This window comes from Rhinolophus ferrumequinum (genome assembly GCF_004115265.2).
Source record: "Rhinolophus ferrumequinum isolate MPI-CBG mRhiFer1 chromosome 15 unlocalized genomic scaffold, mRhiFer1_v1.p scaffold_54_arrow_ctg1_1, whole genome shotgun sequence".
NCBI lineage: Eukaryota > Metazoa > Chordata > Mammalia > Chiroptera > Rhinolophidae > Rhinolophus > Rhinolophus ferrumequinum.
In genome coordinates, this window is record NW_022680357.1 from 15,737,149 (window position 1) to 15,755,734 (window position 18,586).

At 50.6% G+C, this 18,586-nt stretch overlaps 1 protein-coding gene across 1 annotated transcript in view; it reads right to left on the reverse strand.

Annotated features, from left to right (window-relative positions):
• The window catches only part of GPR139 (G protein-coupled receptor 139), a 30,279-nt gene extending 12,902 nt beyond the window's left edge, over window positions 1–17,377 (reverse strand). Inside the window, exon 1 of the mRNA XM_033101854.1 lies at window positions 17,128–17,377. Within this exon, the coding sequence (XP_032957745.1) occupies window positions 17,128–17,242 (115 nt within the window). The 5' untranslated portion in view covers window positions 17,243–17,377. The remainder of the gene's footprint in view (window positions 1–17,127) is intronic.
• Between the last annotated feature and the right edge of the window lie 1,209 nt (window positions 17,378–18,586).

The following is an 18,586-nucleotide window of genomic DNA, read 5'->3' on the forward strand; positions in this document are numbered from 1 at the left end:
GCCTCTGCTCCCCTCTCCATTGCATTTCACTCCTGCCTACCGTCTGTCCCAGCAAAGAGGACCCACTGTACCTGAAACTCCCGCAGTAATTCATTGTGTCTCCAGCCTCTGGGCCTTCGCCTATTCAGTTCCCTCTCCCTGTATCCACGTCGTCTGTCCTTCATGAATGAGCCTGTCCAGCCACCGTGATGCCGGTGGATGCCTCTCACGCTTTGCTGTGCCGCTGTCTGTGATAAAACAAACCGCCTCCGTTATCATTTCCAAGAGACGGCAGAGAAAGTGTCCGTAGGAGCAGAAAGTGGATTTGTTTCCTCTTTAGCAATCAGGGCGAATGCAAATAATCACAGCCATTGTAGCAGTAATGGTGACGATGATAACGGATTCTATACCTTTTTCTGCTGTGAAGGAAGTGGCCTCAATAACGGAAACAAGAGCTTCCATGTAGAAATCTCTTATGATGTGCTAGAAATCTTGACACGTGTTTTACACTTAATAGTCGCTGCTCCTTCCCTTACGTGAAAGGTGGGTATTATTAGATCCTTTTTGCAGAGGAGGAAATTTAGGATTAGCTTGAGACACTTGCCCAAGGTTACACAGCTAGTAAGTCACAAAGGCTGGACTTGACCTCAGGTCAGTCGAGCTGCAAAGTGTTCACTGCTCCACTGTTGAAGAAGGCAGAAGGCCTTGGGGCCATTTCTGCCACTGAATGACACTAAGTCAGCTGCAGGACAGAACTTGTGGCTCTTGGCCTGCTGGTCTACCCCTTATGTGGGTGCCATCATTGGGTGCATCTGCTGGGTCCGAGCTGCCTGGACCTTCCTCGCTGCCCCAGGGAACAAAGGCTTTTCCCTGCCTGCCCAGCATTTCCTGGAACGAATAGGGTACTCCTTGGTTGCACAAGGAAGGGATGGGCTTCTTTCTCGGCCGAGGGAACCACAAGTGCAAAGTCAAGGAAGTGTGAAAGCATGCTGTGTTTGCAGAACAGTAAAATGACAGGCTTCGCTGGCATGTGGGCCGCGGGGAAATGAGGCATGAGAATTCAAGAATCCAGTGTGATAACCTCAGTGAAATTGCTTTGCAAACTCCCAAGGTTGTTGTGGGGGCTCAAGGAGACAGTGCATGCCTGGGAAGCGGCTTTGCAAACTACAAAAGCGTTTAGACCCATGTTAATTATCAGAGGTGGCCTGATTCGTATCGGAGCGAGATAGCAGAAAATTAAAATATTGGCTAATTTCTCTGGAATCCGCACGCTCAAAAGCATTCATAAAGGAAAAATTCTAATTTCATTGCTCTCGTCTGCTTTTCTCAGATGAATAGATTGTCATAGATTTCAGAAGCGAATACACATTCAGTCAATTTCTTGGTCATTATCAATCACATTGCCAGGCTTTGAGACTTGCAGTCATTTTTTGTTGCCCACCCATAAGACCGCGTCCAGCTAATACTTTATATAATTACCTCTTAGCTGCACCCGGTCTCTTCTCTTTCCTTGGTCATCCTGACACGGGGAGCTCTGGAAGAGGGGATCTGTGTCCATCTTGTTTTGGGCCACATTCTTAGTTGCTAGCTAGCACAGTACCTGACACATAGTGGGCACTTGGTAAATTTGTTTGGTGCAGCACCCACGTCTAGACGTCACCATGTCACACCTGGGTTACTGCAGGGACTTCTTAGCCCTGCCTTGGCCCCTCCCCCCCGCCCCTCTGTTCCTGAAACTCTCTGCGTTTGCTCGAAAATTCAATCCATTTTCCTCAGCTTCATAAAATACCATTGGTAAACTAATTGAACTGATTTTAAATAATGCTACTAAATAAATAATCCAAACCTGCGGTTTAGCCCAAATGATAAGGTAGGAAACTAAAATAAGAGGTGTGACTATTTTGGAAGGCACCTGGGTGGTCTTAGAACCAAAGAAGTGTCCGGAGCAGAAGTACGGCTGAGCAGATGGGACACAGGCTCCAGGTCCTAATGTCTGGGGCCGAAGATTGGCTTTGCCGTGGCACCAGCTGCGTGACCTGGAGCCACTTCACAACTTACCATGTGCCTCAGTTTCCTCATCTGTAGAGTGGGGTAAGAATAGCACCTACTTTACGGGATTAGAAGTACTCGAAACAGTGCCCAACAGGCAGTAGGAACTCAACTAGCGTTAGTTATACTTATGGTAAACGACTATTAGTTTAGTTTCTACCATCAATCGTGCTATCCCACTTTCAGCCATGGAAACTGCCACTGGGGGGATATGGTGATGGAGGAGGCACGAACACAGCCTTTGGCCCCTGGTTTGGGGCTCCCACGTCATCCTGAGCTATTCTTCAGAGCAGCGAATTACTGCACTATGGGGTCCAAGGTTGAACCATATAAAGTGGTCTTTTAAAAAGGTAAACAAATGGGCCAATATTGACAATTTCACATGGTGCAACCTAACGATTTTCAATTTATGTGTTTTGCCCACTGGACAGTCCATGTCTTGAAAGCATGGGTTAAGTTCACTCGTCTCTCTCTCATCCCCAGTCCTTGACCAAAGTTCAGGAGCGTAGGACGTGTTCAGTGCATGTGTATGACGTAGAAACACGCACTGCATACGGGGTCCCTGAAAGGAGGAGGTGAGCCAGACAGTAGGGGCAAAAAGTCTGCCCTGCTAGCCCCTACTGCATTCCCAGCACTGCTCCCCAACCCAGGAATTGGGGTGGTGCCTTCCTCTTTGTCCCGTGGTCTGGGGCTCCCTTCTAGAAGATCACACTTCATCCTTCACATTACAGTAGTTTATTTTCATTCTCCCACTGGACAGTGTCCTGAATAATGGAAAGTCCTAGCAGGATGCAGGGGCGTGGCTCCATCTTGGGGGTCATTCCAGCCTTCGACGGCTCTGTATATTTAGTGGGACACGGAGCTCTGGCTTTGAGGTCTGAGGATGCAGCTTCGGTTTTCAGCCTTGCCTTCCAAGTAGTAACTTGGAAAGCGATCGCACTCTGCTGAGCTTCAGTTTCATGATGGATGAGAAAGCCCTTTGTAAATTTGAATTTGCTTTGCTTATTGGCCAACACTTCATTAATATTAATGGATATTATTGATGGTGCCTTTTAAGCATTAGGAATACAGCCTGGCCCGTAACAGGTGGTCAGTAAACACCACCTGACCTGGAACTTGGGATTCTGGGCATTTGCCTGAAAAACCTCGGAAGGATTTGGAAGATGACAGAGTGTTCAGGGGAACTGTTTTTATCATAACCTCCTACTTTCAAAAAAAAAGAAAAAAGAGGCACCTCAGTTTTCCTTTTGTAGGTGAGGTGTGGGGTAGAGAGGGAATTCACCTGTCTGTCCTTGCTTACAAATAATTTTAAGTAATCAAACCGTGTGCTCGGAGAGAGGGCAGTGGGGACGCTGGGAGAGTCCATAGTCAGGAGGCTAGTCCCCCAAAGCGTCTGCAAAGACCAGGCTGGCAGTCTGACCAGAGGTCTGCACACGCAGTATTTGTTTTTTCCAATGCTCTGCATACCACTGTCAGCAGCAGACCCAACGGCAAACACAGAGCACAGTGGTGACGCACAGGCTCATCACGTCTCAGCTCTGTTGGCCAGTCGCTGAATTACCTTGGGCAGGTCACTTTACTTCTCAGAGCCTCCGTTCCCATCTGCCAAATGGGGATGATAGAGGTGCCACCTCCCAGGCATTGCTGTGAAGGTGAAATGAGGCAGCATGGACGATGGGTTTGATCTAGTGCTCGGCTCAGAGTAAGTGCTCAATAAATGGTGGCGGTGGTGGTGGTGGGAAAATGACGGTGATGATAAAGAAGACAGTTATGATCAAGCTCCTGTCTTCAGTCTCTTCCTTGTTAGTATGGAAATTACATTCATGGATTAAGAAGGCAGTCATCTGTTTATCCATACATCCATCCATCTTTCCATCCATCCTCCATCTATCCATCCAGAATCCTTCCTTCCTTCCTTCCATCACCCATCCATCCTCCCTTCCATACATACATACATGCATGCATGCACATATCCTTCCTTCCTTCCTTCCTTCCAAGTTCAAGGCTCTTCAGGAAGTTGAGTGAAGGTGGTTGGGGAGCGTGTTGACCAGCAGGCATCTGGCCAGCATTTGGGGGGAAGCACCTAGTGCTCTGTCTCATTTCCCAGAGCCCCCCTGGTCTGTCCAGAAGGTCTGCTCGGAGAAGATGCAAGCACCTTCTCTTCCCTCTCCCACGAGCTCTCTCTGCCCGTTTTCAAGATGCCCTTGGACTCTGCACTCACTCTCAAGGGCAGTCCTCCCTTCTTCCTGCTGGAATCGGGTCACCAGAACTGTGACCACATCCCTCAGCATTCCGGCCTGAATGCAGTCCTGTTCAGTTGTCAAATGGCAGTGCCGAAGGGGACCCTTTCCTTTTCGTCCAGGCTTTTGCGTTCTCTCTGTTCAGGACTCTTGCAGCTGACGGCTGGGTCATGAGCCGGACTTGCCCACCGCCACGGCCAAGACGGCGGCTCTCTGTTGTGCTGCGGACGCTGTCCACGGCCCCCGGCGAGGCGGGTACAGACGTCCTGGTGTCTGAGGACACCATTAGTCGGCTGGCTTCTCTCACTGTGTCTGTTTTCCTTGGAGGCCAAGGTCACGGTGGATGGGGCAGGAATGGGTGTCAGAGGCTGTGAACATGACGTTTGACCCTCACTCTCATCTTGTGCCAGGCACCGCACGGTATTGTTCCCTCTCCTGCCAGAGCCAGAGGCCCCCAGAGCAGCCGCCTTCTCACCCTCCCAGCTGCTTCCCGCTCACCACCTTCCATCTCTTCCTTCCACAGCAGCCAGACAGACCTTCGCCAAAGTCCGGTTAGATCCTGTCATTGGCTTCAAAGGCTCGTGTGTCTTATTGCAGCACTTAGCGTGCAGTTGTCCCGCGGTGTTTTTAAGGGCATTGGTGCCAGGACCCCCGGCGGATACCACATCCTCGGATGCTCGAGTCCCATATATAAAATGGTGTCTTGTTTGCATGTAACCTACGCACGTCCTCCCGTAGACTTTCAGTCATCTCTCGATGACTTACAATACCGAATACAATGTCAATACTTTGTGGACACTTGTTATACTCCACGGCGTGGGGATCAACTTTCTGGAAATTTTTGTGTTCGTCCTTTCGATCCACAGTTGATTGAATCTGCAGAGACGGAACCCGCAGACGGGGAGGCCGACTGTGAAAACCCAGATTCCTCACTGTGGTCCAAGAGGCCCACACAGTCCAGCTGACCTCTCCCCCTCATCGCCTGCCAGCCTCCCTCTTGCTCACTGTGTGTGCCCACCACACAGGTCTGCCTTTGTGCCAGCTCATTCCCCCCTCCAGGCTTCTCCCTGCTGGTCCCTCGGCCTGGCACGCCCTCCACGGCCAGCTCTTTCGCATTATTCCAGTCTCAGCTCAGACATCTGCTGGCCACCCTGTCTCCTGCCGCCTTCCCATGTTTTGTTATCCCGATAGCACGCTTCAGTATCTAAAGTGGTCTGTGCGTTTGTTTACTTGTTTGCGGTTGGTGGCCCTGGTGGACTGTGGGTCTAAGCAGGGACCTCTCTGCGTTCTTTGTTCTCCAAGCCCCGCCACACGCCGTGCCTACAGGGGCTCTGGATACAGAAATCCCCCCTTATCCGCGGGAGATGCATTCCAAGACCCCCGTGGATGCCCGAAACCATAGACAGTCCCGAACCCTATACACTCTGTATTTTTTCCTACACATACATCCCTATGATAAAGTTTAATTTATAAATTAAGCACAATAAGAGATGAACAACGCGAATACACAGAACTAGCATCACAATATACTGGAATCAAAGTTGTGTGAATGGGGCGTTAGTAAGTAAAACAAGGGGTCCCTGAACACGAGCACTGCGATACCCCGGCAGGCATCTGATAACCGAGAGGGCCGCCAAGTGACCCACGGGCGGGGAGCGTGTACAGCGTGGAGACGCAGGACAGAGGGACGCGTCACGTCCCGGGTGAGACAGAGCGGGGATGGCGGGAGATTTCATCACGCTTCTCAGAATGGCCGCAATTAAAAACCTGTGCCTTGTTTATTTTGGGAATGGCCCATTGAATATTTGGCCCACGGTTGACTGCGGGTATCCGAAACCGTGAGAAGGGAAAGTGCGGATAAAGGGGGGACGACTGTCTGTGTGTGACGTGAATAAACTTGGTATCATCACCTCCATCTCGATGAGGAAGCTGAGGCCCAGAAAGGGGGAATGACGTGCCCAAGACCTCGCAACTATTACAGCAGAGCTGCACCCGGTGTGCTTCGTTCCTAACGCGTGTTTCGTTCCTGATGCCCCCTGGCGGGGCGGAGAGGAGTTCTTTTCTGGGTGTGGGGAGGGGACATGATGTGGGAGCCGTGATCTGGGAGGGTCCAGAGCGTGGGCCCTGTGGGTCCTTTAAGGACTGCCCGCCCCGCCCTCCTCAGGGCACAGGGTGCACCTGGGGTCTCTCTGCGACCACTGCTTGGCTCCACCGCCTTCCAGGGAAGCTGCTGCTTTTCCTTTAAGAGGCAGACGAAGGTTCTCGTCAGCAGCGATGTGGCGCTGAACTGTGGTGGTGAGGCCAGGAATGCTGAAAGCAAAGGGCTGCAGCCAGAACAGCATCTGCAGGCCATTGTGTGCCGTTGACTGCGGGGTGTGTGTGTGTGTGTGTGTGTGTGTGTGTTTGTGTGTGTGTGTTTGTGTGGAGTCCCTCCGAGGTGGCTGATAGTTTGCTCTGCGTTTAAACTGAAAACGATAAGAAATATCCGTGGCAGAAAAGCAAATCCCCCAGCTCCACTGACCGCCACACATTCTAGCAAATGAGGGGAAAGAAAAGAAATCGCGGGTCAGTACATCAGTCCCTCGCTGTAGCGCGTGTGGTCCGAGCTCAGGGTCCAGTTCATGGTTTTTGTCAAGTTCTGGCTTCCTGTCTCCCCCTGCTTGCGTCTCACACCCTGGTCTCTACCCGCCCCCACCCCGCGTTTTGGCACTGCAGACTCTGCCCTCTTTCTGTCCTGATGTGCATTCACCAGGTCCCCTCCTGCCTCAGGACCATTGTCTGCTCCCTTCACCCATTTCCTTCCATTCTTCCTTCCTCAGACTTCAGGTTTCCATCATTCCTCCCGAGGGACCTTTCCTTGGCCTCCCCGTCTGGGCGTGTGCCCCTGTGCAAAGCTCTCCTATCACCAGGTCTCTCCCTGGCAATCTCTTCACGGGTGACTGTTGATGTTTATTTGGGTTTCTGATCAGGCTGGTCTTCCCCACGTGTACACGTGCACACACACATGAGCACAAAGGCAGAGCGTGGGTCTTTTTAGGTTTGCCACATGCTTAGCATAGTGTCTGGTATTTGGCAATGCTGGGCACATGGATGGATGGATGGATGGATGGATGGATGGATGGGTGGGTGAATAAATGAATCAGTGAATGCAGATGCAGTTGTCTAATTGGTCTCTCTGGTTTCTCCTCTCATCCTTCTTTGCCGTCGGGCAAAATGAAAACATATATTTGGGTTCCAAGACCCAGTATCCTCTCAGTGTAGTTCAGCTGGTCACGGCCTTTCCTCAGGAAAAACCCAAGTCATTCTTTCTGTTGCCATGTTATAGAAAAGCAAAGATCCTGGTCATCAGAGAAGTTCCCTGTCTTTGAATCCCATTGAGAGTCGAGGTGGCCGTGTGCTCAGCACACCCGGACCCTACCTTCCTTACATTTTCCTTTTAGGGATGGAGATGGCAGGGATCCATTTCCTTGTAGGGATGGATTTTGACCTGCTGGGATGGCCAAAATACACTGGATTTGGAATCTGGAAGATTTGGGGTCACGGTCACCCCTGATTGGCTGTGTAACCTTGGGGAACTTTCGTGCCCTCTCTGGGCCTCAGTTTCTTCATTGAGACCAGTGTTCCTCAGATTTTAGTGACTGGCCCACCAACATTATGATGTTTGCTGTATTCTTGCATTCCCTGTACTATTATTTACCTAACATCTTGTTTTAAAGTGATTTAACTTTTTCCCTAGAATTTATACTTTATATAATACTGCTGTCCGATATAAAAGTAATGTGAGTCACGTAAGCAATCTCAATTTTTCTAGCAGCCACATTAAAAAAAATAAGAAACAGGTGAAATAAATTCTAAGAATATATTTCATTTTACCATGTTCATCCAAAATGTTAATCAATATAAATTAATAATATGATAGTTAATTTTTCATTCATGCTAAATTTCCAAAGGCGGGTGTGTATTTTTCACTTCCAACATCTCTCCCTACGGGTGCTAAATTTTCACTGGCAATCCTTGATCTCTGACTAGATGTCATAAAGTGTACAGTTGAAGGAATAGATTTCACGTACCCAGGTTGGTCTGAGGAGTCAGTTATTTTCCAAAAACGGAACTGAGTAGCAGATTCTAATTGTATTAGTAATTGCAAAAGTAATTGCATTTTTGGTTGTTGCAATTTTTAACCTTTTAAACCGCAGTTACTTTTGCACCAACCTAATAAATGGATTGAAATGACCCGAGACTTGGTTCCACAGTTGGCCTATCTGGTGGCTCCCAGACTGCCCAGCCTGGATGTATCACAGCTCTGCCTCCGTGTCATAAACAGAAGGTAGCCTTACAGATAAATAGGGTGACAATACAAGAGTGACACTAAATTCTAGCTAGACATTAAATGTCACTCTGCTGCCTGCCAAAGTATCAGTCCTAGGCCTACTCTGTGTCTGTTAAGGGAGATTTAGCATGCGTGAAAAGGTGTGAAAGACACACTAGCACCCAGGGAGACTTTCCTCTTGATGGAATCAGAACGGTGAAGAAGACTGAAAAGGGATTGAATGCGGCATGCAGTCTTGTCCGACCTAAAATAATCATACATAAAACAACAATAGGAATAACAAAACCCCTCAAAAGTTAGATGATGACTCTGAGCTCCCAAATTCCACAGCCTCTTTCTCCTGGATTTTCTATCACTTTGCTTCCTCTTAAGAGACCAGCGGCGTGATTTTGTGAAAAGCAAACCAAGTAAGCGTTGGAAAAACTGAGTTCTAGTTCAGACTCTGCCATTCCGAGCCCTGTGACTTTGGGTAAGGTCACGGTTTCATTTTGTGAAATGGGGCTGTTTAGACTCATCAGAAAACAGCAGCCACGGAGAGGCAGGCACTGTGCCAGCCACACATTGTCCCATTTTGTCCACACCATAAACACTGTGAGGAAGGCACTGTTACACCCATTTTGCAGACAGGAACACTGAGGCTCGGAGTCGTTTGAACAACTTGCCAGAGCCCCACCACTAGGAAGCCACAAGGCTGGAATTTGAATCAAACTCTGGGGACCACTGAGCCTATATCCTAATGTACCATGCTGCCAGTTTCGGGGGGCTCGTCCCTTTCCCAAGCGTGGTGGGTCTGTGTTCCAAGTACATTGTCAGCATGCAATCTGTGGTACTCCTTGGAACTTTCCTTCCAGTTCATGCCAGATCCCCAGTTTCCTGAGTCGGTGTTCTGTTCCTAGGTAGCCACCTACTGCTCTGAGTCTCCATCTCTGTTTTTTTTGTTCCTCCCTCTAGCATCTTGTTTTTATTCTCCACCCGGTGACCCCCTTGGTGTTTCCTCGTGGTGGTTAAAGCTTTGCCCACTCTGGAGTTTGTGAATTGTCAGCCTGGCGGGCCATAGCAAGCCTGCAGATATGTTTGATTTGGCTCACGCTGTGCTGGCTTGCATAGTGTTTTTACGATTTTTGAATTAGTTGCCAACATTGAAACATTGGAACATTTCATATAAAAATCTGGAGTTCTAGATTCTTTTGAACAATTTGGCAACACTGGGCCTTTGGCTGGAAAGCTAACTCCCTCAGTCCCCGTTCTTCCGTCATCTGTCGCCTCCAACCCCTGACCCAGCCTGAGTGTCGGTTGTCAGCTGTCATTGAGTGTGTGCCGCCATTTGCTTCTGATATAGCTGGACAGCAGTACCGAATATTGTTCTGTCATTTCTTAAACTACGTGACCTTGGGTAAGTGTCTCAACATTCTCATCTGAAAAATGGGCATAATAATGATACATGCCTCAGAGGGTTGTCGTGAGAATTAAATGAGTTAATGCATGTAAAGTGCTTTGAAGACTCCCTGGCACGTGGTCAGGGCTACATAAGTACCGGCGATTATTAAGAGGAGGGTGCAGTGTTTGTAGAACACAGGTCTCAATCACGGAGGGAAAATGAGAGCAAAAGGGCCACAAGTTTTCAGAAAAACAGCTGGGAGCCTGATTCTTTGGGTAGGTGAGGTATTTCTTAAGACTGGGCCTGTCCGTTCCTTTACACTGTCTGAGTGGCCTTTGCAGGTATTTGAATTCAAGACACCTGCCCTCCGCCGCCCCCAGCATTTTGTGGTGCCCTCTGCAGGGCTGGCACCTCTGTCAGTGTCGCCCACTCGTGTCTGATCCACAGGGAGCTTCGTTCACTGGCTGGATCTGTGTCCACCTCCCCGCCCCTTCTGTCTCTGACCCGGCTGCAGCATCAGGCTGTCTCTCTCGTGGTACTGATCCGTCTCTCCCAGCTTTAGCTGCAGACCATCTCACGTTCTGGACTGGTGTTATTTCTGCAGGTTTCCCTGAACCACTGGCAACTCTCTTAGGGGCACAAGTTCCCTAGGCTTGTGATGGGATGGATTGCTTAATCCATCGGCTCTTTCTCTCCTCGTTTCCCAGGGCATGGATTTTCATTTCTGGTGGGCGCCCTTTGAGTGCAATTGTGCGTGTATGGAAAAGACCTCCATATAAAGGTTGACTTGTTGGCCCATAGAAGCAGTTCCACCTACTATTTGTTGGGTGCTTCCAGTGTGCACGGGCCTGTAGCATGTCTCAGCCTTTGCATGTTTTATCTCAAATCTCCACAGCAGCCATGCAGGGCACGGAAGGTTAATAACATTTATCGAACTCTTGCTCTATATGAGAGCAAACACGTGCCGAGAATGGGGATAAGCATTTTTACAATTTCATTTAATCCTCAAAAAAACAACCCTCTGAGATCGGTAGGATGATGATCCCATCTCATCGATGAGGAGGCTGAGGCTCAGAGAGGGTGAGAAATTTGTCCAAGGTCACAAACTCGGAAGTAGGGGAGCCGGGATTCAGACGCAGGCAGTCTGCTTAACTGCTGAACTTGACCGCCCGCTTTCTTGCAAAGGAAAACGGGGGTTCAGAGAGGTGGAGTATCATATCTGAGATCACACAGCACACAAGAGCAAGATGTAGGTTTCAAATCCATGTTCATTCCGTTCCAATGCAATGCATTTTACACTCAAATTAATAAAGCAGAAACCACATAGGGGATCATTACAGAAAGTGCAAGGGTGAGGCTTACAAAGCTACTGGTTTGGACTCCAGCCCAAGACCAGTCCAGGATGACGACTTCACTGGCCTGTGTCCTATTTATGGCCACGTCTCCAACTGAACTACACAAGCAGAGCCTGGCTCTCCTGGGCCTTTGACAGACTCATCGAGAATGATTTGTCCAAGGTCACCCAGTGAGGTAGTTTCAGAGCCAAGCCTGGAATCCAGGGCTCCTTGTGCAGTGCTCTTTCTCTACCTAAGATAAAAGGGATCTTAAGGCCAAATGTGCATAAGGAGGGGCCAGACAGGTTACAGGGGAGAAGGAGGTGCACCACGTAGGGATGGTTTCAAATTGGAGCCCGTGTGTGCTTTGGAGAGGGGCAACTATTACATGAATTAGGGTACAGGCAAACAATGGAATACTATGCAGCTTCATTAATGGAAAACTTCGTAGGTACTGCTGTGGATGACTAACATGTAAGTAAAACACAGCAAGATGGAGGACAGTGTGTATAACGTGCTAATTTTGGAGAGAGTGACAAAAGAGAGATTTGAAATTACAGTGTGTACCTATTAATATTTTTAGGTTTTTGACTAGTATGTCATCACCGATTTAATGCACATACACATACACAGCTGCAAATAAGTAAATAAATACAGCCTATTTCTCAGCTCCAGCCAATTACTACCTGCTGGGGATCTGAGCCTAAACTAATGTTGTCCATTCTTCTGGTTTTTCAAGGGCACTTGGAAGTCATTTTTTTTTTAAGAATCCCAATTTTTAATTTCAAACTATTCATTGCTGATATCTAGAAATACAGAAGGGTTTTTGCATATTAACAGTGTGCACACAGGCTGAACTAACTTATTGGTTCTTAGGAGCTTGTTTTGGTGGAGATTTTGTGAATTTTCTACAAAGAAAATAGCATCTGTGAAGAGAAACAATTTTATTTTTTCCTTTCTATATACCTTTTATTTTTTTTTTCTTGCCTTATTGCACTGGCTAGAACTTCCAGTACAATGGTGACTCAGAGTGATGAGAAGAGACACCTTTGCCTTGTTTCAGAACTTAGGGGGAAGCATTCTATCTTCCATCATTAAATGTGATATTAGCTGTCAGTTATTTATAGATGCCCTTTATTAAAGATGTTCTGTCTCTGTTCCTAGTTTGATAAGTTTTTTATCATGAATGGATGTTGAATTTTGTCAAGTACTTTTTCTGCATCTATTGAGATGATCATTTGGATTTCCTTCTTTACTCTGTTAATAAGGTGAATCATACTGAATGATTTTGAAATGTTGAACCAGCCTTTCATTCCTGGGATAAACCCAACTTGGTCTTGATGTATTACCCTTCTTATATATTCCTGGATTAGATTTGCTAATATTTTGTTGAGGATTTTTATGTCAATGTTCATGGGGAATACTGGTCTGTAGTTTTTTTGTAATGTCTTTGTCTGGTTTTGATATTAGGGTAAGCTGGTGTAGCTGGTGTCGTAAAACACGTTGGCAGTTTTTCCTGGATTTTCCTAATTTTTTAAATGACAATAAAACAACTTATAGAGTGCTTACTGTGTGCCAGCATTGTGTTAGGTTCTCAACCCGTTGAATCTTCCCGGCAGCCTTAGGAAGTATGGACCATAATTATCATGATCCATGCTTTACGGATGGGGAAACTGAGGCACAGTGTCAAGTCACTTGCTAATAGTCACACAACTCCTAAGCAGCAAAGCCAGGACTCAAATCCCAGAGGTCCAGCTCCAGACTTTGTAACTCTTAACCTGTTTCCGACATTTTCTCTAAAGAGATTTGAAAGGGAAAGATAACACGTCTGGAGGGCTCAGTCCAGCTTACTGGTGACCATTTTCCCACCTCTGGTTAACAGCACCAGTAACTACTGTGTGTCAAAGCACTTACTACCTGTCCGGCTGAGACTAGTCATCTCTTTTCACCTTGCACCAACCTGCAGAAGCAGGTATTATCACCCTTGCTTGGCAATCGTAGAAACGCTCCCATGTGCTGGGTGCCGAGCTGTTGGTTTTAGGCTGTCGTCTTCCTTGCCTCGTCTCCCTTAACCTCCCTGGTCCCTTCTGGTAAAATTTAAAAAATAGCTTTCGAAATCAGTTTAATTTCGTGCTGCTCCATCCTTATCTAGCGGGCTCACTCTCCTCCCTTTCACACTCTTCCCCCAGACCTTCGGGCTCATCTTTTCCTCTGCTCTGTCTTTTCCCAGCTAGTCCAATCAGTGTCCCCAAGTCTACCTTGCTGGCTCTGCTGGCTTAGAAAACATCTTGCTTAGAAACATCCTGCTTCCTTAAAAAGCAGGAGGAAAAAAGACGTGGAGTTCTAGGAGCAACTGGGATTCCAGTTTCGCCGCTGAGCACGTCGCATGAAGGACTGCGGTTAGTTCAGAGAACTTCCCTGCAGTAACGAAGGGTGTGATGCAATGGAATGAGGGGGTGTTTGCATGCCGGTTAGACAAGATGCGGCACTTCTCTGACTCAGTTTGCTCATCTGTAAAATGGGTTCAGGGTCCTAGGGATGTGGTGGGGTTAACTGCAATAATATAAGCACTTAATAGAGAAAAACATCTGGCACGGAGAAGGCACTGAGTAATAAGTGCTTTTCTCAGTCCAGGCATGTGTTCAGCGATTTGGACATAGATTTTCTTATTTAATATAACTCCCTGTGTGGGCAGTACCTTCCCCGTTCCCCGGTTTTGCAGGGGGAGAAACTTGGGGAACAGAGAGGTTAGGAATTCCTAATTCTGTCCATACCTCACGTCAGCACCCCCTTATCCCACACCAGACCAGTTCACTTAGTCTGATTGGGGCAATTCCTAGAGGCAGGGGACAACCACGTGGCCTTTCCCAAGCTCTTCCTCTCACTCTAGAGATTGAAGGTGGTGAGAAACAGCCACACTTTCTCCTAGTCACTGGCTCCTCCACTGCCAAACACTCAGCCACTCTCCCTCCCTTCCTCAGTTCCCACCCACAGCTCCGACCACCATGGCAAGAATTTGGAATTAGAGTGAGTGTACTGCCAGGAAAAGTGATTCAATTAAAATCTCAGTTTTCAGCAAGATTATGGGGCCCTGTGGTCTGTTACTTCACACCCAGCATAGCTGCGCCTCCCCGGCAGCGGCCGGGTAATGAGGGTTTACTAATTGCTGGTGGCCTGTGGTTGGGAGGGGAGGGCAACACGGTAGTGAGCTCAGCACCAGAGTGAGTGCTGAGCTCAGAGCTTTTCTCTGCGTGCCTCCCATCCCTTCTCTGGCTGTTGGTGGGCCTGTGCGCCACCCCACAACCAAATCAGCTCCCCGATCAGCACGGCTGCAACAGCACAACAGCAAGCGGTGTGCGAAGTGCCAGGCACGGAGTGGAACCCTCATCTCCATCAACTTCGTCCCTTACCACGATTCCAAGGAGCGGCCACTCCCAGAAAACCCATTTTACAGATGTGGACACGGAGGCATAGAGATACAAAAAGGCCCCCAAAGTAACACTGAGGTCTGCTTCACTCTACAGCCTGCATGTTTAGTCAGCAGGACAGACTTGCCTTCCTTTATGGTTTTACGAAATGACAAGGATTTCACCTCTGAACCACCTTGCAAGCTATTAACAAAACCAACGGTTGTCAGCCCGTGACCTTCGTACAAGCCTGACTTCCTCTTTTCCATAATGCCGGGTCCGTCTGCGTGTGTCGCTGCCTCTAGAATCCTAAGCTTATACCTGTGAGCTGCTTGAACTCAGGGACAGCACCTGAGGGGGCTCTGAGTCTCTTTGGCACCTTCTGGGCAGTTGGCACACAGTAACTGGTCCTAATGCTTCGTTGAGTGTGTGAGCACGTCCATGCCCTCCACTTTCTAATCCTAGTCCATATCCCCTCCCCCCCCACCCCCCGTCTCCATAAATCTCCAAGTCCCAGGCTCAGCCCTGACGAGCCCACGCTTAGCACCCTGCCTGGCATTCAGTCGGTGCCAATGTTGTGAGTCGACAAGGCCCGGGCTGGCCCAGGAGTTAGGCGGTGAAGGTGTGAAGTGCCTCAACTTGTACCTCGAGGCGTTTGAGGGTCTGTACTTTCCTTATCCTCCTATCCGCATGTCCCCGCCGTGGACTCGTGCAGGATCTGTCTCTCCCTGTCTTTCGTCTCTGTCCTTAAGGCGTTTTCAGAAGGAAAGCCTGAGAGAGTGGCTACTTGAGTCAGCAGAGGAGATGGAGGGTGTAGGGGCAGAATAGGTACATTATCATGTGAGGGCTGCAGGGGAGAGGGGGCCTGTCCCTTCTCCTGTTCAGCAAGTGTCACCAATAACCAACCTTCTGAAAAACTCACTCCCTGAAAGAGCGCCCTGGGAGAGGCTCGGGAGGGTGGACGGGGAGGTGCAAACTGGACCGAAAGCAATTCCTGCTCGAGGTAATTACGGGACACGGATACGTGCTGCTGCCCAGCAGGGCAAATCAGAGGCTGAGGATCCCTCCCAGGGCAGCCAGAGCAATTAGTTAGTAATAAAAGCCTCATCGCTCATGGCGGTGGCGGTCGGCGGGGGGCTGGGGGGGGCAGCATTAGTAAACTTATGCTTTCTGTACCTGCCTAGTTTGGCGAGAGGTTTATTTAAACTAGCTCATCGGGGACGCTGGCTACCATGTTGAATGTTGTAGAAAGGAAATCTCAGCAAGGCTGTCAGAAACCCAGCTCCCAAGGTCCCAGGGTTCTGAAGATGATGATGCTAGAATTCCAGGCTGCACACTGGATTTCTCCCTCTCTGTTCCCTTTGGTCCCCTCTCTCATCTGCCTGCGAAAGACCTTTAAGGAATCTTTCTGCCACAGAGACCTGTCTCAGGGGCTATGTGGAGAAAAGGGCCATCTGAAGCTGGAGCCCCAGGAAACCCCTCTCCCCTCTCACAGGGCAAGCGCCCTCCCGCTCTCCCCCAGCAGCTCAGCTCTCTTCAGGAATTAGCACAAGTCTCAGCCACACTGTGGAGAGGACGTGAAGATACGGGACCAGCCAGACATCTGCGGCAGCCGTGAGCTGCCCGGGGTGGGAGGACCAGGAAGCAAAGCCGGGGAGGGGAGGGGAGGCTTGTCCTCAAGGAGACTGTGACCCCCTGAGGTGGTGGCCTCAGCAGCCTGCCTGTGTATCTCTGCGCCCTTACCCTGGCCAGGGCATGTCCCAGAGCCACCACCCCCCCACACTCTTCTTAGCTGGCCTGGAGCCCCATTCCTGCTTAGGGGTTGCAACTGGGGCACAGCCCTTGCTCCATCCCAGGGACACCCCTCCCCAGCAAAGGACTGCCCAGCATCAGGGTCTCCGGCTTCATCTCGGGTCAGGTGGGGACAGCAGAGGGGCAGAGGCGTACCCAGGCTGGAGTGGACATGGGGGCGGTGCGAGGAGTGGAGCCCCCAGCAAGCTGTCGGGTCGTGCAGTCAAGTCGCACACACAGCCCTCCCTGGACCCTCGAGGACACGCAACCCTTCAGATGCGCACACAAATACTCACCAGCACCCTCGAATCCACGCACACACGCATACCGCCCCACACACGCTGCCCATCGCCTGCCGCGCACACGCATGAAACACACAGGAAACACACACTGTCCTCCCCCCCCCCCCCCCCCCCGCCCCAGCCCCCTGCCCCCAAGGCCACAGCAACTTCCTTTCCCCCCAATCTGGAAATGTCCGCAGTTGCCCTTTAGGCTTAAACTTTTTCAGAAGGGGCACCAGGGATCTCACCGAGAAGGTGGGTGGGCCTGGCGGTCCTGGACAGGAGCGCTGCGTACTTGGGGCTCCTGGCTTACCGTCCCTCGCCCCCTCGCTCCTCACCTGGTAAACCGAGGCACAGCAAGAGGCTGTAGTAGATCACGGGCACGAAGCCCAAGCCGCAGGGGGACCAGGACAGCGAGCTGTTGGCTGCGAGGTGGGCGTGCGTGTGCTCCATGAGCGCGCCCCTCGCTCCCCGTCTCCGCGCCGGCCTGCCGGCCCCCCTCTGGACGCCGGCTCGCTGGTGGCAGCGGCGGAGGCAGCAGCTGGAGCAGCAGAGCCTCTCTCCCTGCAGGACTTGCTTCCACCCTTGGCCGTGGTCCCCTCTGCTCCGTCCGCACCTGCCTGCCTGGAGTCCCGCCTCAGCCCTTCCGCAGGGTACAGGGACTCGGGAGGGGCTCCCGGAGCCCGCGTGTGCGCCTCCCACCTTGGACCCGCTCGGCTCCCGCCTCGGAGCCGGGGGGCTGGGACGCAGTTCCCCGCAGCCAATCAGCAACCGCCTGGACGTGGTGGGTGGGATGCACGGGAGGAGGGGGTCCCAGCTGCCTCTCTCGGCTACAGTTTCTGGAGAGGAGGAGTTTGACCTGGGAACCCCAGAGGAAGACCAGGGTGAGAGCCTACCCCCATCTCCACCTGCGTGGGAGGGGCATGGTGTGGGTGGGACCTGCCCCTGCAGCGTGTCCTCAGGTTGCCTTCTCGGCTGTCCTCCCAGCCACCTCCCTTCCCCTCGCCAGCGCTTCCAGTCCATCGCTGTAGCGGGGTCTCCACCCAGGGCATGGGGGAATGGGGGGCTGTTGGAGCGAGGACGCTCAAGGGTTGTTGGCCTCCTGGACCAGAGGAGCTGAGCTTGAAAGGAAGTGAGCCTGCGTCTGAGTGCTTATAAGGACTCTGGGGGAGGCCGGGGGGACTGTCCCTGAGCTGGAGTGCCTTTGAAGGGGATGCAGGGTGGATGAGAGAAGCCAGCCACAGGGAGTCCTTCTGTCAGGAATAAAGATGTTGAGCCACTCAGACACACTCACCTACACTTACCCTGAGGCACACAATACCCAGGCATGCGGGCATGTCCACACACTCACACTCAGGCCCTCTCAGCCCACACCCAGACACGTGAAACCGCAGGGCGTCCTCATCAATATGCACCATGGCCACACCCACAGGACGACCCCAACATGCATGCAGACCCACGTGGGAGTCATCTGGGGGGCGGTCTAGTGTTTGAAGGCTGTGTAAAGGCTAGGACAGGTAAAGCAGGTGGGATCTAGGTTATATTGGAGAGTGGGGGTGAAGGGGCACCCCCTTCTCAGGGTAGGTAGATGGAGAGTTCCCTGGGCAGCTCTTCTGGGGGCCACAACGGAATTGGGAAGGGAGAGAAGTCTGTCTGGGGCTCAAGACAGTGTGTGTGTGTGTGTGAGAGAGAGAGAGAGAGAGAGAGAGAGAGAGAGAGAGAGAGAGAGAGAGAGAGAGAGAATGAAAGATTCTGCAAAAAACACGGAGGAAGCAGAGGCATTCCCAGGGCAGGCGT